Consider the following 27,705-nt stretch of genomic DNA (forward strand, 5'->3'; position numbering starts at 1 on the left):
AGGGAAGCTGGGAGTAATGCAGAGTTTCTGGGTTCTCTGCCAACGATAGCAATAAAGCAGGAAGTCACAGTTGGGTAAGAACTTTGAAAATAGCCCTTTCTCCTTCCTGCCTTCTTCCTGTCCCCAAGAAAACAATCTCTCCAGATCAAAGTTGAAATAGCAAAGTGTATTGAGTCTCTCACCCTTTCCCTGCATTGACTTTATGGGTAAGTCTCATTTTTCTTTAGCTCTCTCTGAGTATGCTCTGACCAAACTGTTAATGTTGCTTTCTGTCTGCAGTTACCTGTACCAGATAGCCCATCTGGGCGATGATGATGAGGAGCCAGAGTTCTCTTCTGCCATGCCCCTTGAGGAAGGAGACACTTTCTTTTTCCAGCCACGGCCTCTCAAGAACCTGGTGCTGGTGGACGAGCTGGACAGTCTGTCTCCTATCTTGTGTTGTCAGGTATGTTCCCTCACCAAATTGAACCATAATGCCAGTTACAGCTTTAGCAGCTTGGATCAGAGTATATCCACCATCATGTTGTTGCTTAGCTAGGCCTCAAGAAGCCTTCCAGGCCTGGAAAGCATTTGTGAGGTATCGGCTAAACATATGGGAGGGGGCTGTGCAAGTGACAATCTAGCTTTAGTTTCATTGCCTTAGTTTGCCCTGCCATTGTCAGAGAAGCTATATTGTAAGCACTGATAGAAAAGTAAGTTCAATAAATCCTAAATTTTGGTTAAAGATTTACAGGATAAAGTTAAACCATGGCATGGTAAAGGGTGCTGAAAGGATTAATACTAGAAACTCCATCCTTCAAGTTCCATAGCGTTAGGGAGAGTGTGCATGCACACAGAAAAATGAGATCCAGCTGTCCAGAGCTCATCTTCTTTTGCCTCTCAGGCTGGGCCCTATGTTCTGTGCAATGAATTTAACTGGAAGTTTCTTCTCCCTGCAGGTGGTGACTAACTCTCTGTTTTTTCCTTTATGCAGATAGCTGATCTGGCCAACGAAGACACACCCCAGTTATATGTGGCCTGTGGTCGGGGACCTCGGTCATCTCTGAGGGTTCTAAGGCATGGACTCGAGGTAAGATAGTTTTGCCATTCACAGTCTCCACTGTAATCACCCACATGTGATCCTTTTAGAAGTTTGAATGTGTGAAATCAGTTTCTTTCCAGAAGTTCTCTGTACCCCTGTTCATTTCCCAGTTGCCCACTTTGATAGTATCCAAATTACTGCACCATCCTTTTGGTGGAGGGTGGGTGTAGTTCAAAGCTGATCAGTCCAATCGCAGGGGTGGGCAATTATTTCAGCTGGAGGGCTGCTTAACAATTTTTGGTGAGCTGTCAAGGACCGCAAGAGTGGCCCCACCCCTTGACAGGTGCCCTGCCCCCTGTTTGCTATCTTGGGACTGGAAGTCCCACCCCCTTTGCCACATGGGTTGGGGTCCCACAAACCCCACAACCCCTCTTCTGCAGGCAGGAGCTCCACTCACCAGCTGTCCAGTTGTGCCCCATTGTTCTCATGTGCCCTCCACATGAGACTCCCAGCTGGAGTACTGGGATCCCCACAAGAGGTGGTGGCACAGAGCCTGCCCGGTCCAATGGCATGCAGCCTCTATAAGCCCACACCTCCTGCCAGAATGGCCCTGTGAGCCTGATAGAATGACCTGGCTATCCAGATCCAGCCTGCAGGCCATATTTTGCCCGCCCCTGGTCAAAGGGGTTTTTTGAAATATAAACAGCCCTGTACCTTGTGTGCTGACTGCACAACTGCCATACCATTTCCTATGCAGAGACACTCGGGACTGAAAACTGAACCAGCCAGTTTAGCTGCTCAGAGCACTACCCACTGTGACTTGATCATTTGCTGTTTTTATTGGGGTAAATGTCTCTGGATCATAACTTTGCTTTTAAGAGAAATACATTTTTTTGATTCATGTTAGGTATCTGAAATGGCCGTTTCAGAGCTGCCCGGTAACCCCAATGCTGTCTGGACTGTGAGGAGACATGTTGAAGGTACTTGTTCTTTTCCAAAAGCACCAAAAATGGCAGTCTGTTGTCCACAGGCGTAGAAATAAGTACACGTCGGGGCTTTCCCCCCTCCCTTCCCCCCCCCACAATTAGTTGTCATGATCCAGCAGCTCCTGTCTATTTCTGTATACCTTACACAGTGCAGCCTAAGATTATCTATGTCTAAAGATCTCATCCTCTGCTTCCCCACACTTGAAAGAGAGTTCCTGTTTTTTAATCTGAAAAGAAGCATCTGAAATGTGCTGTGGGCAGCAGCATCCATTACCTGTTTGCTGTATCTGCAGTGCTTTCCCAACAGAAGCTGCTGAATTCGTTGCTAAGTGTGTCAGTTAAGCCGACCTTGGTTCCAAAGCTCAAGCTTCAGTCAGAGTTAAGATGCAGTATTCCTGCCCTGTGCAGGGGGGAGGTACTGTTGTACAATCACTATTTTAGAAATGCTCCTTCATAACCGAAATAGGTCTCTGCGAGGCAGAAGCATATAAATCCAGAACGTGGCAGATAAGTACACACGTGCGCAAGTCTGGTTTTTAATGCTTCTGCCCCGGCTACTTTGCAAAAGAAAGATCCTATTTAACAAGGTTACTGTTTTGGGGTAGGCAGCATTTCCTAATCAGCTGCCCAAAAATTTATACAAACTACCAAGCACAAGGGGATGAGGCAGCAACACAACATATATAGCATGTCTGTTCCCTTATCTAAAATAAGGCCCTTTTTATTAAAATATGGTGGATTATATTTTTGCATCGTCCCCTTGGAATAAGACTACAGCTCTTTAGAAGGATCTGGTTACTATTGTTTCACCTGGGAGGCCCTAAAAAAAAGCTGTGCCAGATACTCCCTTGCAAACCATTTCTAAGGCTCTGCCTTAGATGCTGCTTCCGGCACTGCCATGCACTGCACAGGCATCAGTATAGGAAACTGTAAAGGAAACTTTAGGCTTTTACAGTGACATGGCATCTCACTGAGGCTGCCTTAGAGCAGAATTTACTTGAATTAGTTTTGGTTTCTTTTCCATCTGCTCAGGACATTTGGATACAGCCGGAGTGACTAGTGCGAAAGGAATTCTGAACAGGAAATGCCTACAAAGATTCTCAGCAGCATTAGGGTCAAGCAGTTCCAGAGAAATGTTTTTATTGGGTTATCTCATCCTTCTTAAGTTCAAGTCAAGAGAGATCTGGTTTAGCAATTATAAACCCTAGCTGCTTCCCACAGAGGTACTGTAGAACAGTGGGGGCCAACCTTTTTTGGCAGGCATGCCACAAATTAGCCCCGCACCCTCCCCAAGTACCACTCTGATCCTCTTCCCCTTTCTGTTCCCTGCTCTGTGTTCCCTGCCTGATCTCTATTCTCTTTTCTTTTTCCTGCCCTATCTGTCACTTTCTGCCTGTACCTTCCCTGATGGTGTTGCGTGTCGCTCATAGAGGCTGCCCATGTACTTGTGGCATGCATGCTGCAAGTTGGCACCCCTCCTAAGAAATAGGACCTCTTGAATGCACTGGTGTTCCATGGATGGCTTGAGTGTATCCTCTCACACTTACTATCCAGAGGAACACATTGACAATTTGTCAGGGGATGAAGGGTCATAGCTGTTTTACAGAATATGAGCCAGAACACTATTGCAGTGCCTGTTCATAGACAAGTGGAGCTGATGGAGGCTGCAAGTCCCATCATGCGATCCTCCCCCCTCAGGTGTCTACCAAGGTTGGAATATAGCTTCCATGAGCAAAACTTCTTGTAAAGGTGAAGTGGACAACATTTGGCCAGAATTCTTTGCGTAAAAGTCTTAAGACTGAGTCAGAATAGCAATTGCTTATCTTTTAAAGTTGATTTTAATGGGCTTTAACAAAAGAAAACCCAGCACACTTTATCTGATCTTTTAATTGTCACATGTTGCTGTCTTGAGTGGATTTGGTTTGTCTGTAATGCCAGTGATCTGGTTCAGGCCAGATTCCAAGGCATTTCTGTCACAGCACACACATGCTGCAAGGTCTCTGAGAACATACTTTTTTGCAGCCTTCAAGGCAAATACTAATCCTGGCTGGTACGTGGTGATACACACTACCAATACCAAGCCTTTTTTTCTCTTCCACAGGTGGCTGGTGGTGGAGGTGCTGATCACAGGTGTGTACCAACTGCTAGGGGCTACTGTGCTGTCTTGCAGGTTACCCAGAGAGCAATGAAAAGTCTTGAGGCAACTTTTATGCTGAATTTACTGTAAATGAATTCCAGAAGTCATTGTACAGTTGGAAATCATTGCCTTCGTACTGTGTGTCTGCCCTGTACCTTTAGTGGCTGGGGCACAGAAAGCAGCTCTTTGGGTCCTCTTTCCTTCCTGTGGTCCTCTGGGGAACAGTAAAGAGCTGCGTTGGAACCCTTTTCAGCTTTCACAACATCTTGGTTATATAGGTACATCCCAAGGGAGCTTTAGTTCAGTATTTACATGACCATGGTTTGCTCCAAAGCAGACCTTGCAGTGCAAGTGCGTGGTAAAAAAAAACTTAAAAAAAAAAGCAGCCTGAATGAATGTGGTTAGGGACTGCCTTGTCACAGGGGTTGCCTATTTATGTGGCATGTACCTGTGGGTCGAATGGAGAGGTAGATGGGATGCAAACCGAAAGTTCCTTTTTTAATTTAATCAGTAGGAGGTCTACAGATTCAAAGAACAAGGAGGCTAATGTGGCTTCTGACATGTACATAGTTTCTGTCTGGCAAGTGGGTGTTGTTTACCTGAATTCCAATGTGACAGGGAAATGTGGCATCTCAGAACTTGATACTGGGGTCTCGCGTGAAATTAAGTTCTCTTAGGGTTCCGTTGCTACCACTGAACCTCTTAGAAGTATGCATAATCCTGAGATGACATCTCTCTCATTTATTCACTTATTTATCCTTCCTTTTAGTAATGACTGCACTTAGGTAAACAACTCTAGCAGTAAGAAACAAGGTGTAGATTGGTTTTCTGGAAAGACATCTTAATAGACACAAACTTTTTATTAATAACACATAAGACAGAAGTGAGAAGTGCCATGTCTGAAGTATGATATGTTTTGTAACCAATTGTGAGAGATCTGTGAAGCTACAGAAAATTTGTTGGGAGGGGAGGAAGACCGAGGGGACTGGAGGAACTATATTTGGCTCTCCAGGCAGTAGCATTTTTATATACACTGGGCTTGTACTGACTTTAGTGGGGTTTATGCAAGAAACTCTCTGTTCAAACCGAGTATATTTTTCAGTCTGCTTCAGGAATCTAATTCCATTAATTCTTACTTTTCTACAACAAAATTGTCACTTGGAATCCTGATGAATACATCTTATTCATTTATTTTATTCTGCTAATTCAAACCCTTTATTTCAAGGGTTCCTATAAAGGAAAAATAACACTAAAAAAAAAAAAAATCCAAGCCACAAAGAAAAGTCTTTTGACACATATTTGACTAATAATTAAAAGAACAGTTCAAAGTAACGTGAGATTTTAATTGTTCCATCTAAGTATAACAGGTACATCCATAAAAAGGCTCCGAAGGTATTATCCGACTGCCATTCCTATGCGATTGTTTTAGACTGCTTTCAGAATAAAAAGACTGCTTTCAAACAGGAGTTGAAGTTTTTCTGTCCAGGTCCAGAGCACATGGCTAAGCTTTCTGCTGGGAAGCAGGGATTCATCATGAGATGAAACTCCTCATGAGAGAGTCAGCAGCACTGGACAGGATAGGGTCATAGGTCCTTAAAAATATTCCAAAAATATGTGCTTCAATTCATACTGATTTAATTACTCATTTTCTCACATACAGCTCACCAAATGAAACAAGCATCTCGTTATTTTGGAAAGCAGAATACAGGAAAAGATTTTTCCCAGAGTCAGGGCTGGCTTTGTTACATCAAGTGAGTCTTCCCGGGAACAAAGAGTATCCATGAAGTCTGGCATCCCAAGAGACAGTCTGGATAAGGCAGCTGGCAACTGGAACTTCCTGCCACAAGAGGAATTCCTGCTGCCACCTGCCTCACCCAGATGGTGTACTAGTATGCCACACTTCCTGGACACTGTTTCCAGGAAGACTTACTCTGTCACATAAATTAGGAGACCCTTGCAAGGGAAGTAGTGACTACTTTGCTGTAAGTAGTTCTTTGTTTAGGTTCTTGTAAATAAAATATGGTTCCATATCACAAACCTCATCAAGGTACTACCAGCAGCTCACTGATTAAAAAAGGACTCCATCCCTTCAGCTTCCTGATCCAGATGTGGCAGCCATTTTGGCAGTTTCGTGATGCACACAATCTCCAGGCATGTTTTTTTCCAGTAAATAGCTTCCCAGCTTAAGACGTGGCCCTAATTTGGGGGGCTGATTTTTTTGGGGGGAAAAGGTGTTTGTTTCATGTTAGAAAATACTGTATTTACTATATGTTTTAAGTGGTAACTTGTTACTGGTATTTCCTTGAAAGCAGTCAAGAAATTCACATAGATTTGTTGTGTTCATAGATTCATAGATGTTAGGGTCAGAAGGGACCTCAATAGATCATAGAGTCCGACCCCCTGCATAGGCAGGAAAGAGTGCTGGGTTTAGATGACCCCAGCTAGATGCCTATCTAACCTCCTCTTGAAGACCCCCAGGGTAGGGCAGAGCACCACCTCCCTTGGGAGCCCATTCCAGACCTTGGCCACTGTAACTGTGAAGAAGTTCTTCCTAATGTCTAGTCTAAATCTGCTCTCTGCTAGCTTGTGGCCATTATTTCTTGTAACCCCCAGGGGCGCCTTGGTGAGTAAAGCCTCACCAATTCTCTTCTTTGCCCCCGTGATGAATTTATAGGCAGCCACGAGGTCACCTCTCAACCTTCTCTTGCGGAGGCTGAAGAGGTCCAGGTGCCCTAGTCTCTCCTCATAGGGCTTGGCCTGCAAGCCCTTAACCATACGAGTGGCCCTTCTCTGGACCCTCTCCAGGTTATCCACATCCCTCTTGAAGTGCGGCACCCAGAGTTGCACGCAGTACTCCAACTGTGGTCTGACCAGTGCCCGATAGAGGGGAATTATCACCTCCTTTGTTCTGTTCGTCATGCATCTGCTGATGCACGATAAAGTGCCATTAGCTTTCCTGATGACCTCGTCACACTGCCAACTCATGTTCATCTTGGAGTCCACTAGGACTCTATGATCCCTTTCCGCTTCTGTGCCACCAAGCAGGTCATTTCCTAGGCAGTAGGTATGCTGGACATTTTTCCTCCCTATGTGCAGCACTTTGCATTTCTCCTTGTTGAATTGCATTCTGTTGTTTTCTGCCCATTTGTCCAACCTGTCCAGGTCTGCTTGTAGTTGTTCCCTGCCCTCCTGTGTGTCTACTTCTCCCCACAGTTTTGTGTTATCCACAGACTTGGACAGAGTACACTTCACTCCCTCGTCCAAGTCGCTGATGAAGACATTGAAGATTATCGGTCCAAGGACCGAGCCCTGCAGGACCCCACTGCCCACACCCTTCCAGGTCAATACCGACCCATCCGCTTTGACTCTCTGGGTACGACCCTCTAGCCAATTCGTCACCCACCGGACCATTTAGTCCTCCAAGTCACAGCCTCTTAACTTGTTCACCAGTATGGGGTGGGATACCGTATGGAAGGCCTTCCTGAAGTCTAAGTAAACGACGTCAACCCCTACTCCTGCATCCAGGTGTTTTGTAACCTGGTCATAAAAAGAGACTAGATTAGTCAGGCATGATCTACCTGCTATGAAGCCGTGCTGGTTTCCCCTCAGCATAATTTTTCCTGCCGGGCTCTTGCAAATGTGAGCCTTGATAATTTTTTCAAAGACTTTGCCAAGGATGGAGATGAGACTGACTGGCCTATAGTTGCCTGAGTCCTCCTTCCTCCCCTTCTTGAAAATGGGGACCACATTGGCCCTTTTCTCCAGGACCAGCCCCGTGCGCCACGAGTGTTCAAATATTCCCGCCAGTGGCTGTGCAATGACGTCAGCCAGTGCCTTCAGTACCCTCGAATGGAGCTCATCTGGGCGTGCCAACTTAAACGCATCCAGTTCCTCCAAGTGCCTCTGCACCATCTCAGGGTCTACGCTTGGTAGTCTGGCGCCCTGCTGTTGCCTCTCTACAATCCCAGTGAGAGACTTGTCTTGCCCCTCGCTTAGGAACACTGAGGCAAAGAACTCATTGAGGAGTTCAGCCTTGTCCCCCCTGTCCGTCACCAATTGCTTATGCCCATTTAGTAGAGGTCCTATTCCACCCTGGGCCTTCCTCCAAAAGGTACAAGATTGTCAGGATATGATGTTCACTTAACTACACACATGACCTAGATATGCCAAAAGTATTTAAGCAAGTTCCACCTGCTTGTAAAGATGCAGAATTCAAATAACTGTCCTATTAGATCATTACAAAATCAGAAAGAATATTAGTCTTCCTGATTAACTTAGTGGGAAAAAATTGCAGTCCTGGGTCCTAATCATAAAATCTGATGTATTCGAGTGGGGACTTAAATACAAATAGACTTCGTTGAAATCAGTGATTCTACCTACATGGATTATATTGAAGGATCTGGGCTTTAGTCACTTACTAGGCTAGTAATTGAGGTTACTGAACTTGAAGACTAGTTGTAATGGCTTTGATTTCATAATGCTCACTAGAGCAGTTTCATAGCCATGGTCTGCATGCCAGATGTTGGTCAGTGAAGTGTTGCTTTTACTGTTTGCATACTTTAAGTTGTATGTAAAAGAATATTCTTTCATAAGTGTGACACAACAGGCTTGGCAACACCTCCCCATCTGAACAGGGTGGGGAGAAGAACAATCAGTTCCTGAAATGTTCACTTCAGCTAACCCAGTTTGGTCTCTAAAAAAAACAAAATGTGGCCTTACTTTAGATTTACAGCACATCCTGGACTGACCCCGTTAAGCTGGCTTCATGTCGTAGTCTTTAAGGAACCTTCTCCACTCTTTGCTTTTATACGATTTCACTTGCTACTTTTCCATCTATGATTGATGTGCTAATCATAGGAAACTATGATCAACTGACAAAAAACATTTTCTGTATCTTCCGCATGCATCCTTGTCAGAGTTGGTTTGTGCTATGACACAGAGGTCTATCTGAGTGGGGTCAAATGGGAATTTTTCATATGTAAAAATATGCCATTTTCAGCCAACAGTGTCAGAGGCATTGATTTGTTTATCTGGTACAAATTTCTACTTCAAGGCTCCTGACTTGATTTCTAGCAGACTTGATCATTCTTACTTTCTTCAACTATTTTTTCTTTTAGGAGGTTGTTTTTACTTTTGAGAAATTCCTGTAAGTTTTCTGTCCTGATAGCTGCAAAGGAAAGAAGGGGCTGGGACATGTATGAGCTCCTTTGCCTCTCTGTGGCCAGCCCTGTTGTTCACACTTTCACGCCATTTATTCTAGTGACTTCTAGCAAAACTGCTGTAGCTCCTCCACCTCCTCCACTGTGCCTGCTGCTGTGCCCACTAGGAGAGGCCAGCACTGGATAACTAACCAACAACCCTCCCTCATTCCCTCTAATGAGAGCAGAAGCATTTTTTTCACCCCTACAGCTGGTAAAGACAACTATAAATGTTAGGTGGGTTTACTCTATCTTTTACCAAAGGACTGAGTAAGCTGTGAGGTCCTTCTATGCCAGGGGTGGGCAATTAGTTGGGCCTGGGGCCATGTAGAGAGTTTGGGGAAGTTGTTGCGGGCTGGGTAAGCACCACTCCCTCCTCCCCACCATGCGCAACAGCTCATGAAACCTCCCTATGTAGGATGGGGCTGTGGACAGGCAGGGAGCTGGCATGGGCACAGATGGGTAGCAGCTTCATCAGGGGCACAGCTAGGGCCAAGAATGCCGCCTCTGGGCTGCTCTTCTACCCTGAAGAGGGGCTGGAGCTGCTGCCTAGCTTCTGTGTCAGCATGGGCATGGAGGTGGCAGCAGCCTGGGCAGAAGCTGCTATTAGGTGCAGGGGAAAAAGCAGGACCTGGCGGCAGGTGTGATCATCCCTCCACCACCATTGCCAGGCCTTGCTGCCACCACCCGGAGGTGATGCCAGGGCTGCCCTGCAGCTTCTCACCACCACCCTGCCAGTTGCAGGGGCCCAAGGCAACCCAGCAGTGGTGCTGGTGGTAGCAGTGGGGAGGAGCCACAGGCAGCCTTGGCTGCAGGGACCCCAACCCCCTGCATGGGCTGGTGCTGGGGCCATGTGCTTTGCCTGGGGCTTGGGCCCCCTGCCTGTGCATGTTCTGGCTGGTCTCCATGGGGCAAGGGCTGCCAGGAAATGGAGTCCAGCTACTAAGCTACCCTAGCCCTGTTGCCCTCGCAGAGCCGGCAGGATGTGCCACAGGCCAGATGGTGCCTGGGCCAAATGGGGCTGAAGGACCAACCACAGGCCAAATAAAGTCCCTCCATGGGCCAGATCCAGGCCTTGGGCAATATTTTGCACACCCCCGTTCTAGACAATTCACTGCAGGTTTCTTTTGCATTAATACTAAGTAGAGGCTTGCTCATGCAAATATGTATCCACAGACATTGAAGTCAACAGAACTGTTTGTGTAAATAAGGTTTTGTTAGGATCAAGGTACTGAAGCTATACCTTTAAGTTGACTTTAATGGGAATTGAGCTAGGTTTTTATATTTTTAGCATTAATACGGGGGAAGTGTGAACTTCAGCTTTTTGGGTCTCATCTTGTCTATTAAATAGCAACTAGCTAAGGCTGCCTTGCTAGAACCCAGATTATTACGAACCTGAACTGTTGCCTGAGTTGACTTGATATCACACAGTAGGGGACTTGGGATACCGTGCTTGTTCTCTTGTGTTGTGTTTCCTAAAACGAATTTCTGCATGGTGCTGCTAGTTGATAAAACTATTGCTATTGGAATATTGCTGAAAAGTAACATTCATGTTTTTGTCCATCTCTTAGCTCTTCGTGTAGAGATCTTGCATGTATATAACCAGCCCTTTTCCTCTCTGTTTTCCCTGACCAGATGAGTTTGATGCCTACATTATTGTGTCCTTCGTAAATGCCACCCTGGTGTTGTCTATCGGAGAGACTGTAGAGGAAGTGACTGACTCCGGATTCCTTGGTACCACCCCCACTTTATCCTGCTCCTTACTCGGGGATGATGCATTGGTACAGGTAAGCACCTTTTATCCCATTCCCAAACCGTACGCTACCCATTTATATCTGCCTTTGTTCCTCATGTGTCCATTGTACTGTAAAGATTGCCCCATGTGGGTTGGTGTGCATACTGCTTACCTAGGCACGTCTGCTTGTACACTCTATCATTTAGCTTGGACGGGCTGAAAGCTAATGTCACCAGTCCCCCAGGTTGGGTCTCAGAGGCACCTGGCCCCCAGTCCTATGCCAGTAGGGACTTTCAGGTTCTTTTTGCCCAAATAGGATGCTGTCTTCCCAAGCTTTTGTTTTGTTGTGCAGATTTAGAGTATTGTATAGTCAATAGGCCAATACTGTGTGGAGTATCCAGAGGTATTGGCCTTTGGTCAAGGGAGCTGGAAAACTTGCTTTATTTCATTTTTTTTTTTTTTCTTCTCCTTTAGGTTTACCCAGATGGCATCCGGCACATCCGAGCAGATAAAAGAGTGAATGAATGGAAGACACCGGGAAAGAAAACCATTGTAAAATGTGCTGTGAACCAGAGACAAGTGGTAATAGCATTGACTGGAGGAGAACTGGTCTATTTTGAGATGGATCCGGTACGTGTATTTAAAACAAGACAGGTTTGATGAAGTGACCAAAGGTTTTGTGACTGCCACACTGAGGACTGATATGCCTGCAGAGGATTCAGTGGGAAAGAAGTCTTCTAGAATGTGGCCGTGGTGAGGACCGCACGCAGTCTGTAGAATGTCACTGGATGAGTTAATAGATGTGGGCAAACTTCCAAAGTTTGGTTCAGCAACTAAATCTCTCAGCTGTAGACCTGAGGCTGGAAAGTATGTTGTGCACTAAGGCTTCTAATCCTGGCTGAAACTAGGCTGTGAAGGAATAGTGAAAATGAGAAATGTATTTTTAGATTTTTATTTGTAATCTGAAGTCCTGGACAATAGGTGAAGGTTCATCTGTTGCCATCTTGGGACTGGAAGCCCCACCCTGACCGTTGCCACCAGGAGATCTTGCCCCGCAAGTACTGGGGCGGGGAGGGTTGCTAGAAGTCTCTTCCCTCCTCTCCTCCCCCTGGTCCCTGATGTAAGAAGGCCCACCCACTGGACACCAAACCTTCCCTTGCTAGCCACCTGTTGGTCCCAGAATCCCTTGCCACCATCACATGGTCCCTGACATCAGAAGGTCCACCCCTTGACTGGGAAACACTGCCCTTCCACAGGGCCTGCCCTTGTAGTGCGTGACCTGCTCCTGGGGCCCCAGAACTTCTGCCCTCCAGGCTACAAGACGCAGGTATGACCTGTCGAGTAGCGAGGGGTTGTGACACCTCTAACAACCAGCCCCATCACCCACAACCAACCAGTGGGGGTTTCAGGGGCATTGGACCTCCCCAAGAATGGTGCCAAACCAGTCAAATCGAGGGCTGTGCACACAATCCTTTCAGAAGAAATCATTTTAACAAAGTATAGATAAAAACCAGATCATATACTAAAAATCAAATTTTACTTTTATTTCAAAAAAATATTTTTGTCCTGATTTTGTGTGTTTGAGTGGTATATATATTGAGGCAATTGCATAATAGCTCAAAATAAAGTCTTACTCTTATATATAGTGCATGGGGGGTAGGGAGGTGTATGTGGTTGGGGGGTAGGTGGGTGTCTGTGTGGGTATGGTAGGGGGGTTGGGTATGCACGTGCGGGGGACTGCCCAAGTGCTAGGTTCTGGGAGCTGGCCAGGGTTTGGGTGGGGAAAGGAGTGTGTGCAGCAGAGCTCACCCTGGTGGTGCAGATGCAGCCCACCCACCCCCAGCCCCTTCCCCTCCAGCTTGTAGCTGCTCTCTGGTGCTCCACATGGGGCTGAGCCCCACTTGCTTCCACCCTGAGGTAGGGAGAGAAGGAGGAGCCACTGGAAGTGGAGGTAGCCAAGCAATTCCAGCAGCAGCCCTGCTAGGAAGATGTGGGCTGAGGCTGGGGCCAGGGCCTTCTGGCAGGTGAGAACAGGAGCGCAGTGTGCGCTGCCCCAAGTGGGAGGAGGCAGGGTTCAAACAGCAGGGGCAGCCGCAGGCCGAATATAATTAATTGGTAGGTGCCTGCCCATGGGCCAGATTCAGTCATCTGGTGGGCTGTATCTTACCCACCCCTGATCTGAGGGGGTGTCTGAACCAGTTTACCTATCTCCCTTAGTAAATGAATCAACTTGTGTCTTCTGGCTCAGTCAGGACAGCTGAATGAGTACACAGAGAGGAAGGAGATGTCAGCAGATGTGGTGTGCATGAGTTTGGCCAATGTTCCCCCTGGGGAGCAGCGCTCCCGCTTCCTTGCTGTTGGGCTGGTGGACAACACTGTCAGAATCATTTCCCTTGACCCTTCGGTGAGTATCTGATATGCGTTTGCTCTTTAGGGCTGGTTTGAAGTGTTCAGACGCATGGGTTTTAGAGCTCAGTTAGCATCACACATTGTGTGCACTTGTTATACAAATGCTGCTGAGTCAGATGTGATGTGTAATGTTACTGAATTAATGACATCCACTGTTCCAATATTTAGGCATCCATTGCAAATAGCAATTTCATCTTGTCGTACCACAGATTCAGTGGTTCCTAGACCAACATATACATAAATAAGAGATTCTTGCTGCTCTTACCTTGGCCGTCTTTAGGCCTTCCTTGAAGTTAAGTTTAAGAGATTGCAATTGTTAGATTTTAAGAAAACTGCTAACTAACAATATGTAGAAGTGTTTGATTGAAACCTCCTTTGCTCATAACTGTGCCATTCCTCGTGGTTCCACTTTGCATCCATTCTAGCTGAGGATAAACTTGAGGCATCTTTCCAGGAGAATTCCTGACTCTGCTTTTGGGCATGTTTGTTTAGCTGCTCTGCTAAAGAAAAAGAACCTTAAAGGAAGTAACCACAGAGTGGGACCCCAGCTAGCTGTTTTTGGGGTGTGGAATTCTGTTTCTTTTTTTGGGATTATTTGGGAAAGCTGTACTTCCATCTTGAGGCAGCCCGAAAAACTTAGATACATAGACTTTTAAGGTTAGGTTTGAATATTCTTGGCCACTGTTTCCTTCTCCTCTGCTGTTGAGATTTGTTGCAGTAAATATTTTGTCTAATGTAAAAAAATACCTAAAGATAAGGCAGTCAAGGTTCTTTGGGTGAATCTGACATCTTTTATTAGACCAAATTAAATAGTTGGAAAAACATTTTAAACAAGCTTTCAGATTTAAAAACACTTCATCAGGCTAAGGACGTTTCTGCAGTTGGTGTGTACTCTTCCTGGATGGAATGAAAAGTAAAGAAGCCAGAGGCTGGGCTGGTATGCATACAAGACAGGCAGTGAAGATGTAAATTGAGGAGTCAGTGGGTGAAGAGACAGGCTGGGTTTGGGGGGAGAAGGGGGATGAATGTAACAGTTAAATAATGGAGAGGTAGCTGGGGAGTCAGATGTGAGGCAGGTTGTAATATGTCATAAATCCAGTGTCTATAGTTAGTCCATGATTTTGAGTATCCAGGGCATTGTTGAAGTGAAGTTCATAGACTCGTCTTTGAGAAGCGTTTTGTAAGTTTCCTTTGAGGATTAGAACTGAGAGATTGGAAAGAGAGTGGTTTTCTTGTGAGAAATGTGCCCCCACATATAATTGGGTATTCTTGTCTTTGATAGATATCTGGTGTGTGTTCATTTCTGTGCGCAGTTGTTGTTTGGTCTATCCTATGTATTTTCCATCAGGATAGTTGGTGCATTGGATAAGATATATTACATTTCTGGAGGTGCAGCTTCATAGATTCATAGATGTTAGGGTCAGAAGGGACCTCAATAGATCATCGAGTCCGACCCCCTGCATAAGCAGGAAAGAGTGCTGGGTCTAGATGACCCCAGCTAGATGCTCGTCTAACCTCCTCTTGAAGACCCCCAGGGTAGGGCAGAGCACCACCTCCCTTGGGAGCCCGTTCCAGACCTTGGCCACTCGAACTGTGAAGAAGTTCTTCCTAATGTCCAATCTAAATCTGCTCTCTGCTAGCTTGTGGCCATTGTTTCTTGTAACCCCCGGGGGCGCCTTGGTGAATAAATCTCACCAATTCTCTTCTGTGCCCCCGTGATGAACTTAAAGGCAGCCACAAGGTCGCCTCTCAGCCTTCTCTTGCAGAGGCTGAAAAGGTCCAGTTTCTCTAGTCTCTCCTCGTAGGGCTTGGTCTGCAGGCTCTTGACCATACGAGTTGCCCTTCTCTGGACCCTCTCCAGGTTATCCGCATCCTTCTTGAAGTGTGGTGCCCAGAATTGCACGCAGTACTCCAACTGCGGTCTGACCAGCGCCCGATAGAGATAGCTGTAAGATCCGGGAATGCTGATGGCTCTGTTGTGGGGTGTAGTGATTGTGAGGGTGGTGGAGATGTGTTAGCAGGTTTTGCATTTCTTGTCATGGCATGGTCTGGATCCTTTTGGTGTGTTCTGGGCCTGAAGAAGTTTGCTTTTGGTGATGAGGTTAGCAAGGTTCGGTGCTTGTTTTGAAGGCTAGGATGGGTGGTTCTGGGAAGATCTCTTTAAGAATAGGGTCTCTTTCTAGTATGGGTTGCAATTGTTTGAGGATCTGCCATATGGGTTCAAGGGAGGGGTGATATGTCTCAACCACCAGTGTGCGATTCGTGGGGGGGGGTTTCTTCTGTAGTGCAGCAGTTCTTCATGTGGTATCTGGGTGGCTCTTTCAAATGTGTGATCTATCTCTTTGGAGGTAGCCTTTTTAAGATTGGTGAGGTGGCAGTCCCGGGTGTTCTCAGTGCAAATTCAGCGGTATCTGGGGGCTTGGCTGCATATCACAGCTTTTTTGGTGCATTTAGGGGGATCTCTGGTTCTGTGCAGATATGTATGTTGGTCTGTGGGTTAAAGTTAAGGAAAGAATAAAAAAAAAAGGGTATGAAGCTAGTGTTGTAGTAATGAACTTGAGCTTGGACTGCTGCTCTGTAGTGACAGCTGTAAGGCGGCCAGGAGGGGAGACGAATCCAAAATGCCTGTATGCTAGGAAACCGACAGGATGCCTCTCAGAATTTTCTGTCTAAATCAAATGTCTTTAACAGATTTGTCAATTGCATGTACTGTGGATCATTGTAGTGTCCCTTCTCTGCCTCCCACAGGATTGCTTACAGCCACTGAGCATGCAGGCCCTCCCTGCACAGCCAGAATCACTGTGTATTGTGGAGATGGGAGGTACAGAAAAACAGGATGAGCTGGGTGAGAGAGGCTCTATTGGCTTCCTGTACTTGAATATCGGATTACAGGTGAGCAGTGCTAGCTAGTCTCCTACAGCTCTTCTGTGAGGTGTTTAGCATGAAAGACTTTATTAAATGTTCATCATATTGTGTAGTCTCCAGTGGGTGACCTTCCATGTGCACAACAGCCATAGTTTATCAGGGCACATACCTGTGCAGAGCCTTGCAATGAATTCCTCTCAATACATGTGTCTGTGTGGAATTCCCCAGTTAGTGATTGAGCAAGTCCCCACACATTTCCAGCTTCAGGCCAGTATCCATGGTAATGAAAGGAAAAGAAATCTGCTGACACAGTGCAGGACAACTCTTTTTGAAAAGAGGTTCAGTTATAACAACTGGGCCATATAGGAAATGTTCACAGGCTGCTCTGGAGAGAGCATGGAGAAGGGAAAGCCTCCAAGGCAGTGTGCATTGCAAAACCAGGAGCATTGGTACCAAGAGTCTCCCATGTTTTCCCGTCTGCAGCAAAGTGTTCTGTGACCAAACAAAATTGTCTTTGATTTGTCCTATATGTGATAGAAGTAACTGGTTTCCTATAAAGAGTTTGCCCCAGACCCTTTCTTCTGCTTCATGCTTGCTGTCAGAATAAATACTCTATAATGAGTGGAGAAGAAGGATCTGTGTGTGAGGAGAGAGGAGGGGGTTCAGTACATAAGGTTCTTGGGTTGGAGCTCAGTGCCCAGCTCTGCCATGGACCTTGAGTGACTGTATCTCATTCCTCTGTCTCTTTCAAAGGAGTACAGTAGTTCTATATCTCAGTGTAAATGCTGAGAGGCTAACTATATATGTGAGCTTCTTTGGGTGCAGACATTGGGGAGAGCTATCTAAATATTGACAGTAATATGAGACTCTTTAGAATTGCATATTTTCATATTAGTGTAACTGCTTTGGCAAGTGTTCCTTTGAGATCATTAACCAAAGTGATTTTTCTCCTGACTAAAAGAACGGTGTACTATTGCGAACTGTCTTGGATCCAGTCACTGGAGATCTTTCTGATACCAGAACTAGGTACCTTGGCTCACGCCCTGTGAAACTCTTTAGAGTCCGGATGCAAGGCCAAGAGGCGGTAAGTAAAACCAGAATTCAAGGTGTGATAGGAATCTGTCATTGTGCAGAGTATGCCAGCTCCCCTCATTGGCGGGCAGGGTGGGAAAACTTAATCCCCGTTGCACGCTCAGCAGGAACAACAAAGTGTGAAGGAGGGAAGCAGAATGACTTCATGGTGGAGGCTCTTGGCACATTGCTTGTACTTATATAAACAGCCTTGTTTGTGTCAGTATCTCTTCATTTCTTAAGATATGACATGCTGCATATCTGTGTGTGGGGCAGCAGCTCTGGCTCCTCAGCTGCCATATGTGGCCAAGCAAACATGCTTGGAGGATTTTTAGTCAAGAACCATTGAAGTTGCATTTCAGCTCTTTACAAGTGACACTGCAGAAACAGGTTCAACCTAGAAACACATTTTTGACTGAACCTGCCCTCGTGGGTTGAAAAATATGCTTCAGATGCTCTACGTGGGGGACTCAGTCTGGGGATCTAGGTTCTACTTTCAGTTGTAGTACCTTGGACAGGTCACTTCAGCTTGCTGTGTCTTGGTTTGCTCATCTGTAAATTGGGGCAGTAACACCACCAGGATGACTTTCACACTGATTTCAGTAATCTTGTGAAGTTCTTTGAGATCCTTGGGTGAGCAGCAATGATGCTCTGCTCTTCTACAATCTTTTCCACCTTTTCCATGAAGCAGGAAACATCTTACTGCTTTTACATCAGGTGATGGACCCTCAATAATCTGGGAGTCAGTCCATTGTTAGTATGATTCCAGCTGGCTGTTCTGTCAAGAACATAGCCAGGTTCAAGTAAAACTTTCGAGCATTATTCACATTTCCTTTCTGCACTCCTAATTTGGCTGATAATAGGCCAGTTAACTGACTAGAACTAAAAGTGAAGTTTCAGTTTAAGAATTTTATATACTAAGCACAGTGCTGCAGTACTTGAGTTGCAAGATGACGGGGAATATTTTATTTAAATACATCAGTTTCCTTTGAGGACAGAAGAACTCCTAAAGGAACAGAAGTATTTATTTCAATCTTGGTTCTTGTTAGCTGGGGGGGGATTAACCAAAACCTCAGTTTGGGATTCTAGTGCGTTTACTTTGTGCCTTTTAATCTTATGCCTCTGTGCTATGAGATTTATTCCCCTGAGCTGTTCACAAGACTGAGTAGTTCTGAAATTAGATTTAAATCCCAGCAAAATTACACTAACAATAATCACATTTTCCAGGGGTAAATATGCATACTGTGATATAGCAGGGACCAACTTTGCCTCTCCTGATTTGTGAAATTTGCTGCATGTCCTCCTCCAGGTATTGGCCATGTCAAGTCGGTCATGGCTGAGTTATTCCTATCAGTCTCGTTTTCATCTGACTCCCCTATCTTATGAGACACTGGAGTTTGCGTCTGGCTTTGCTTCCGAGCAGTGTCCAGAGGGCATTGTTGCCATCTCCACGAATACGCTGAGGTAAGTATTTGATGTGAAATACTAATCTTTCTGGATGAGGGGTTCTGGTGGGCTGTTCAGTTAGGCAGACAGGGCCATAAAAACTCACTAGCTTTGAGATGCAGTGCCATCATGGAGAGACATAGAAATTAGAGGTGGAAGGGACCTAAGGAGATCATCTAGTTCAACATCCTGCTTAAAGCAGGATTATTCCCAACTAGATCATTCTAGCCAGGGTTTGTTGATCCAGGATTTAAAGACCTCCAAGGATGGAGATTCTGCCACCCTTTTTATGTAATCTGTTTTAGAGCTTTACCACCCTCCTAGTGAGAGTTGTTCCTAATATCCAACCTAAACCTCCCTTGCTGCAACCTGAGACCATTGCTCCTTGTTCTGTCATCTGTCACTACTGAGAACAGTCTTGCTCCATCATCTTTGGAACCACACTTAAGATCATTAAAGGCTGCTATCAAATCCCCCTTCAGTCTTCTCTTCTGCAGACTAAATAGGCTGAGGGATCTGGGCTTCTTTTATAAGTCATGTGCCCCAGCCCTCTAACCATTTGTGTTGCCCTGTGCTGGATTCTCTCCAATTTATACACATCCTTTCTGTATTGGGGGGAGAGGGGGCAAAACTGGACACTACACCAGATGTGGCCTCACCAGTGCCGAATAGAAAGGAAGCATCACTTCCCTTGATCTGCTGGCAACACTTCTACCAAGGCAGCCCAGTCTACAGTTAGCCTTCTTGGCAACAAAAGCATACTGTTGACTCGGATCCAATTTGTTGTCCACTGTAACCCCCAGGTCCATTTTTTCAGAGCTGCTGTTTCACTTGGTCCCAGGCCTGTAGCGGTGTTTGGGATTATTCCATCCTAAGTGCAGGACTCTGCACTTTTCCTTGTTGAACCTCATGAGATTTCTTTTGGCCCAATCCTCCCTATATGTCTAGGTCACTCTGAATCCTAGCCCTGCCCTCCAGCATATCTGCTACACCCCCCAGTTTAGTGTCATCTGTGAACTTGCTTAGGGTGCAATCCATCTCAGTTTCCAGATTGGTAATAAAGATATTGAACAAAACTAGCCCCAGGACCTGGGACACTCCACTTGATACTAGCTGCTAACTAGACCTCAAGCCATTGATCACTACTCATTGAGCCCAATGATCTAGCCAGCTTTCTATCCACCTTACAGTCCCTTCATCCAACCCAGGCTTCCTCAGCTTGCTTGCAAGAATGCCATGGGAAGGTCATATCAAAGGCCTTTCTAAAGTCAAAGTATATCACGTCCACTGCTTTTCCTGCATGCATAGAGCCAGTAAATCTCATCATAGAAGGCAATTAGGTTGGTTAGGCATGACTTGCCCTTGGTGAATCCACGCTAACTGCTCCTGATCACCACCTTCTCTTCTAAGTACTTAGAAATGGATTCCTTGAGGACCTGCTCCATGATTTTTCCAGAGACTGAGGTGAGGCTTACTGGCCTCTAGTTCTTTGCATCCTCCTTCCCATTTTTAAAGGTGGGCGCTATATTTGCCCTTTTCCAATCATCAGGGACCTCCCCCAATCGTCACAAGTTTTCAAAGATAACAGCCAGTGGCTCTGCAATCGTATGAGCCATCAACTCCCTCAGGAATCAGATCAATTCCCTCAGCACCCTTGGGTGCATTGCATCCAGCCCCATGGACTTGTACACGTCCAGCTTTTCGAAATAGTCCCCAACCTGTTTTTTCACCACTGAAGGCTGCTCACCTTCTCCTGAAACTGTGCTGTCCTGTGCAGTAGTCTGGGAGTTGACCATGCCCGTGAAAACTGAGGTAAAAAAGGTATTGAGTACTTCAGCCGTTTCCACATCATCTGCAACTAGTTTGCCGCCCCCCATTCAGTAAGGGACCCACACCTTCCATGACCTTTTTCTTGTTGCTTTATTGTTTGCCTTTCACCAAAACTTTCAGTGTTCATATTTACATCCAGATAACTGCAGGGGTGATTGATTTATAGCATGCAGAATAATTTTCTGTAGAAATCTCATGTTGCTGGGAAGTGAAGATCTTGAGTTTTGTCACCATTAGGCAAGATACTCAAGTTAACTTGAAGCAGAAGCCAGTTGGATGCACTGGCTAGTCAGTATTTGATCATGCAACCACTTTGAAAGCTTCCTGTCAGGTGGGTCTGCAACTTGGTCTATAAATAGCATCGTATGGTATACTCAGCAGAATCATTTCTGCCTCTTGGATTGTTAAGATATGACCAAAAATAATTTTGGCTCCAGATGTTCTGTCTTTTAAACTGCCTACGGTTTTTTTTCCCCCAACCCCAGTTAGTTATCCAGATCTAATCAGTAGATCTTCCTGTTTATATATTTGAAATAGTAAGAGAATTCTAGGTTGTTGATCACTTACCATATTCTTATTGTTTTAAATCTATTGCATCAGTATCTATCTGTTAGCAATATGCAATATCCAGCACTGAGTTCATAAGATTCCAGTTGAAATTAATTTGTAAAAGAAAAAAATGTACTGTGTATATTGAGGATTATGTCTTACCTTGAACTTTTAAGCCATTGAGAAAAATGGCCATAATTTACCCAGTTAAAACAACAATGAATTTACTAACCATATTCCTAAAGAGGAACTCTTTAGGTCAGTTCGGAAGGAATAAAAAAGCAGCAGCAGCTTCCCATTTTTTTTCCGGGAGAAGAATTATTTGGAACAACCAAATCATATTGTCTATATATCCTTCTTCTTTTCTACATATCCATCATATTCAGTCAGTGTTTATCTGTTCATGTAAATCAGATCCTCAGGAGAAGACGTATACAAATTCTCTCAAATATGAGGGCACTTTCTTTGTGGTGGTGTAGTACCTTATTTAAAATGCATAGATTGAAAGGAATCACATTTGGATAGCACAGTTACGGTTCCATTTTACTAAAGCAATAGTTTCCAAGCAAGCCAAAGCTTTTTTTATTTCAAAGCAGTTTTTCTTTTAAGTCCAGCCCATTCACTTGAGATGATCTGTGCTTGTATAAGATCCTCAAGCGGCACAGCCTAGCTGGGCCAGTAATAAGAGGCAAGTAGTAAGCAAGTAGTTTATTTTCAGCTGCACAAGAATACTCCATGGAACCTTTTATGTTACAAGTTTATCACAATTCTGAACACAGTCAGCACTGTATTTGTGTTCCAGCACACTTAATGCAGCTGTGAGGTGGGATTTTCAATAGTTCCAATTAGTGTACCTTACATGAGAGGACAGACTTATAACAATATTGAGAAATTAAGGCACAGAGTAAATCTGAACAGGAAAGTCCCCAATAAACTAGGAGTGTGTGTTTAAATCATCTGGCTGAACTGCATGAGGAGTGATGAAAAGGCATGTTGAATTGCTTTTTTGACATTTGATGTTGGAAAGCACCATGTGGGACAGGGAGATTGTGAAAAGGGCCAAGCTAAGGGCAACTGTGCACATTATTGAGAATAGCTGTTCTTCTGTTTTGGTGGAAGATTAGTAAGTCTGTCAGAATTTGAGTGTACCAGCCTTTGGCTGCTCCAAAATGTTGACTTTGCTACTGTTAAGCCTAGGCTTTGCTATTGGTGTGGCTAATGTGTGTGTGGGAGAAAGGGCCATGAATGACTGGCCTAAAAGTTTTCCATAGCACCTGTCATCACAGCATCCAGGCTAACTGCTTTCTCAGTGGGGCTCAAGTAACTAGGAATATTTTAGGCTGTCTAGGACTGTCAGTATTGAATCCCCATGAAGCTGAGATGACATACAACTATTCCTAGTATGAGTTAAAAAAAAAAAAAACCCTCCAGTGATTAGAATGCAACCATTCCTACAGGTGATAGTATAGTATAGGGAGGCAGCTTTCTTATTTTTATCAGCACTTGTATAGAATGCCTATAAGTTACTGCTGTCTGTGTTCAGTCCAAGTGCTGTTAGCACTAGCAAACACACAGCGCTCTCCTGAAAGGTCTTTTTCAGTGCTCTACAGCTTGCTGTTTGAAATGCATTTGAGATCCACTAGAAAGGGCTCTGTGTACTAGTGGTAGCCTTTGAACCACAGCTGAAGGATCCTAGGCTAAAGAGGACCTGCAAAACAGGAGAGAGAATGGTTTTGCTCCTTCATGATGAAAAACCTAAAAGGAATTTGTTTTCCTGATCCTTTTTCTGTTTCTCTTTTTTTTTAAAACCCTTAAGATTATTTGGAATGCCAAGTCATGTCTGATTATACTGTAAGATTATAAAAATTCTCACATGAAACATGTCTTAGCATGAGAACACTTTTTCTTCCTTTTTTGTATTTGTTGGAAAGAACTAGAATGGGCTGTTTTTGTTTAATTTTTACTGTATAGCTTTAGAGAAACACCCATCTGCAGATACTTAAATTTTTCTTTCCTTCATAGAAGAAGAGAAACAAAGTTGGTTCTATATGAGAATTTCTGCTGTTGGCATAGTAGAACTCTGCTGTATGTTGTACAGTAATAGGGGGAATACTAAACTCATTTCTGAAGGAGAGAAAGAAATGGGAATGGGCTTTGTAATGTGAAAGGACTACTTTGTAGAAAGTAAAACATTGTTCAGAAATCAACAACATGACAGTGGTGCATTTATATTTGTAACATTTGTTTACATCTGAGCTTGGAAGGGCATATGAAGTGAAAATAATGAGAGCATAAATTCAGGAGTTCTGTTTTATGTAACTGAATAAGCACTCTTTATTGTCCGTCTTTTTGGCATATTAAAGTGTTAAGCATTTAAAGGGATCTTTCTTTCTGAAAGGACATGTGGTTTGTCAGGCTCCAGAGTGCCAGATGAGCTGGCAGTTCAGCTGGTGAGCTGCAGAAAGAAAAGCTGGCCATTCAGGCACAGACATTTTCTTGCTTAGTAACTAACACAGTTCCCATCAGAGGAACTTTGTGTCAGCCACAGCCTGTGAATCACATTCATATTCAGTTACCATATTCTCCAGAGTCCCCATTTCCATTTGTCCGGGTCCTCTCTGTCATATGATGCGATTGTTTTAAAAAAGCTGTCAGTCACCACTCATGCCATCATTTATGTCAGGGGTGTCCAACCTTTTTGAATGTGGGGCCGGATCATGAACTTTTTATCACCCAGTGGGCCGGCGAGGCATATTCAAAGACCTCACAGGAAGTGGTATCACATCGGGAAGTGATGTCACATGACCTTTGACACCAATTAAGTTGCAGGAAGTGACAGTGAAATGGGTCTAACCAGTTCAAAACTCTCCCTCTATAGCATCCACCTCTGCCACTGTTCAGGACAGGATACTGCGCTAGATAGGCCATGGGGCTGACCAAGCATGGCACTTTTTATGCTTATGTTCAGCAGCTCTTATGTTCTTTGGCTGAGCTTCCAAACTATGGTTGAGATTTGCAAAAAGGGGTAGATTGGCATGTTACAAAGTTGTCATAAAGGATTTGGAGCCCTCTAAATCTCATTCATTTTAATGGAAGTTGGCCTTTTGACAGCTTTGAAAATCTCAGCCCAAGGTGCCAACCAAATAAGTCAAAATATATTTTGCATTTCTATGCAGTGCATCTATGTGGGGCTCTCCAAGCATTTTACAGACATGAAATGAGCCTCAGGATGAGCCCAGCCAGAGCAGCCGGGGCTCAGCTGCACTTTCCTCCTACCTGCGCTGGTCAGTCCCGAGCGGCACACGGCTCCACCGCTGCCTCTGCTGACTGGTACTGACCCGAGCGGGTCTGTCCCATCGGGAGCAGCATGCAGCTGAAGCTGGCTTCTCATGTGCTACCGGGGATGGGAGGAGCCCAGTCGGGTCAGATGGGACGGACCCAGCTGGATCAGCACCAGCCAGAAAAAGTGGCATGCAGCTGAAGCTGGCTTCCCACATGCTACTGAGGACGGGAGGAGCCTGGCTGGGTCTGCGCCGGCCAGCAGAAGTGGCGGTGGAGCCACGTGCCGCTTGGGATGGGACGAGCCCAGCCGGAGCAGCGGGGGCTCAGCTGCATTTTCCCCCTGCCTGCACTGGTCAGTCCCAAGCGTATGTGGCTCCGCCACTGCTTCTGCTGGCCGATGCTGACCCGGCCGGGCTCTTCCTGTCCCCAGCAGCACGTGGGAATCCGGCTTCAGCTGCATGCTGCTCCCAATGGGACAGACCTGCCCAGGTCAGCACCAGCCAGCAGAGGCGGCCCTGGAGCTGTGTGCCGCTCGGGACTGACCAGCGCAGGCAGGGGGAAAGTGCAGCTTGAACCCTGGCTGCTCCGGCTGGACTCATCCTGTCATGAGCGGCACACGGCTCTCCTCTTCCCACACGCACTGTGTCAGCAACGTCAAGCTGACACTGCGTGTGGGAACCTTAATCCTTCCCGAGCCCTTCAGCAGACATTAGGAAGCTGCTGAGGGGCTGTGGGGAGGGACAAGGGGTGGGAACGAAAGTAAACTATTTACTTTAGTTTCCCGTGGCAGCACTGCGGGCCACAGAAAATGCCTTGGCGGGCCGTATGTTGGGCAAGCCTGATTTACGTGATGTAGGGATACTCTCTGATCTTGTATTTAGAGCAAGGAAGTGGGAGCCATAGAACTGGATTCAGTTATTGACTTATGACCATGTGCAAGTTGCTACCTATCTTGGTGTATGTCATCTCCCCGATCTATAGAAGAGGGTCATCAAACAGTGGTTCACAGTAATATGATATCTTTGTAAACACTTACAAGCAGTCTTTTTCCCTTAGCTCTCTGTAGAAAGTTGCATAGTTCCTCTGGTGTATTGAAGTGTAGGCATTCTTCCTTTGAGCCATTAGGGTAGTGGCTTCTAACAAAAGTGGAGCTAAAAATGGTTTAGTGCTCTAAGCTCAGGTAGCACCTGACACAGCTGAAGTTCTGCAGGAGGTGAGAGAGCTCTGGGTTTTATGTAGTGAAGAAAGGACCCTGGTCTGGCCTGCCAGGAAAATGTAGGTAGTGTTTCCAAGGACCTGCATGTGCCAGGTAGCTGAAGGCTGAGGCTCCACCTTTGCTTTCTCTGGAAAGGATTTTTTCATGGCATTTATTAACTGTATGTTGCTTTTCTCTGTCCCGTAGGATTTTGGCACTGGAGAAGCTGGGTGCAGTTTTCAACCAGGTTGCCTTCCCATTGCAGTATACACCCAGAAAATTTGTTATTCACCCTGAGAGCAACAACCTGATCGTCATTGAGACAGACCACAATGCTTACACAGAAGCTACTAAGGCCCAAAGGAAGCAGCAAATGGCTGAGGTAATCAGGACAGTTGATACGGACGTGTGCCCTCATTCCACATAAGCCTGCATACTACAGTGCTGATGATTCCCACCTGCACACCTGTTAACCACAGGTTGCCAGTGATTAGAATGCCTCAAACTGGGCAGTGCAAGCCCATGGGTATATCAGTTGTGTTGCACTTTAGGGCCTTTGGTGACTGCTTGACCTCTTCCTCCATTTCCTCACCTGTAAAATGGGGGGTACCTAATAATATTGCACTTGACATGAAAATCAGTGATCCTCAAACATGGACTGTATCAGGACAAACTGGTCTTTACAGTTAGTTGTTTCTTCATGTCACTGCTTCCCTTCCAGTGACAGCCTTCTGGTTTAGTTAAGAAACTGCCTATTCAAATTTAAACAATAAGTACTGCCCAGTGTAGCCTGTCACAGCCAGCAGTACTGTGGTGCTATGTGAGGCTGAAAAGGAAGGCGTAGTGCTGTTTGAGTGCAACATATTCACTGAGTTTTACTTATTGTTGAGCATACTTAGATTTGAAGTAGATTGTTTTCTTTAGATTACCCTGCATTGTCAGTGGTTGTTTTGGGAACAACTTCCCCAGAGTACTATCCTCACAGACAGTGAGATAGCAGCAGCATCGTACTTTCTGGTTGCATTGTTTGAAAAAAGAAGAAAAAGGGAAGGAGGCCCATGGTGGGCATGCATCCTGGCCTTGAGCTTTTGGCAAATGGAATCTCTGGTTATGGGCAAATGTACATTCATAGCAGGCTCAGAAGGTGAGGGGAGATGCTGTTCAAGAGAGCGCTGCAGTTGGAATGCTGTAATGTGTAGGTGTGTTGGACCAGGACTCAGCAATCCGTCTGAGCCAAGTCATCCCAACTTGGAGTCTGGATGAAGCAGGAGTCTGACACTGTTCTGCTGCACTCATAATGCTACAGGCCCATGCACATGTAGGCAGTAGCCGACCCCCTCTCTCTTTTTTGAAGCTGTTATAAATGTATGGTTGTCCAGGCCCTGCAGCTATGTGAAATGGAGGCTTTAATATTTAATGGCCTTTGTATCTTGGATCCTTGCTACATCTCAGTCTTCTGGATCTCCCATCATTGCAGAATGTTTGAGTATCAGTGTGTTTTGAAATTAATCCCTTGTATTTCATTCTCTGCCCTCTGTCATGCTCCACAGGAAATGGTGGAGGCAGCTGGCGAAGATGAGAGGGAACTGGCTGCGGAGATGGCAGCCTCCTTTCTGAACGAGAACCTTCCAGAATCCATCTTCGGTGCTCCCAAGGCAGGCAATGGGCAGTGGGCTTCTGTTATCCGAGTTATGAACCCCATCCAGGGAAATACTTTGGACCTAGTCCAGCTGGAGCAAAATGAAGCTGCCTTCAGGTAAGAAACATGGTCAAGTGCAGCCAGAAACTGGTTTCTGAATTGCAGATGATTTTGCCCACCTGCCATTTAAGTTGAAAGCCAGTCACATGCTGCTGGGAAACTGGGTTTTAAATCCCCATAGGAACCTTTATACACTTGGAAACACCCACCTTCCCTTATCTCAACACCTTCATCATAGGGCCATTGGACATTCAAAGGGTTTTACCTGCTTTCTGTGCCAGC

At 45.4% G+C, this 27,705-nt stretch overlaps 1 protein-coding gene across 5 annotated transcripts in view; it reads left to right on the top strand.

Moving 5' to 3' along the window:
* The window catches only part of SF3B3 (splicing factor 3b subunit 3), a 51,127-nt gene that overhangs the window by 13,634 nt on the left and 9,788 nt on the right, over nucleotides 1-27,705 (top strand). For all 5 annotated transcript variants that reach the window (XM_059713649.1, XM_006272774.4, XM_059713648.1 and 2 more), the window contains 11 exons: nucleotides 280-445; nucleotides 974-1,069; nucleotides 1,929-2,001; nucleotides 10,978-11,129; nucleotides 11,552-11,707; nucleotides 13,326-13,481; nucleotides 16,235-16,378; nucleotides 17,313-17,435; nucleotides 18,732-18,886; nucleotides 25,932-26,106; nucleotides 27,275-27,480. In XM_059713649.1, the coding sequence (XP_059569632.1) occupies nucleotides 280-445; nucleotides 974-1,069; nucleotides 1,929-2,001; nucleotides 10,978-11,129; nucleotides 11,552-11,707; nucleotides 13,326-13,481; nucleotides 16,235-16,378; nucleotides 17,313-17,435; nucleotides 18,732-18,886; nucleotides 25,932-26,106; nucleotides 27,275-27,480 (1,602 nt within the window). The remainder of the gene's footprint in view (nucleotides 1-279; nucleotides 446-973; nucleotides 1,070-1,928; nucleotides 2,002-10,977; nucleotides 11,130-11,551; nucleotides 11,708-13,325; nucleotides 13,482-16,234; nucleotides 16,379-17,312; nucleotides 17,436-18,731; nucleotides 18,887-25,931; nucleotides 26,107-27,274; nucleotides 27,481-27,705) is intronic.

This window comes from Alligator mississippiensis, chromosome 10 (genome assembly GCF_030867095.1).
Source record: "Alligator mississippiensis isolate rAllMis1 chromosome 10, rAllMis1, whole genome shotgun sequence".
Taxonomy (NCBI): Eukaryota; Metazoa; Chordata; order Crocodylia; family Alligatoridae; genus Alligator; species Alligator mississippiensis.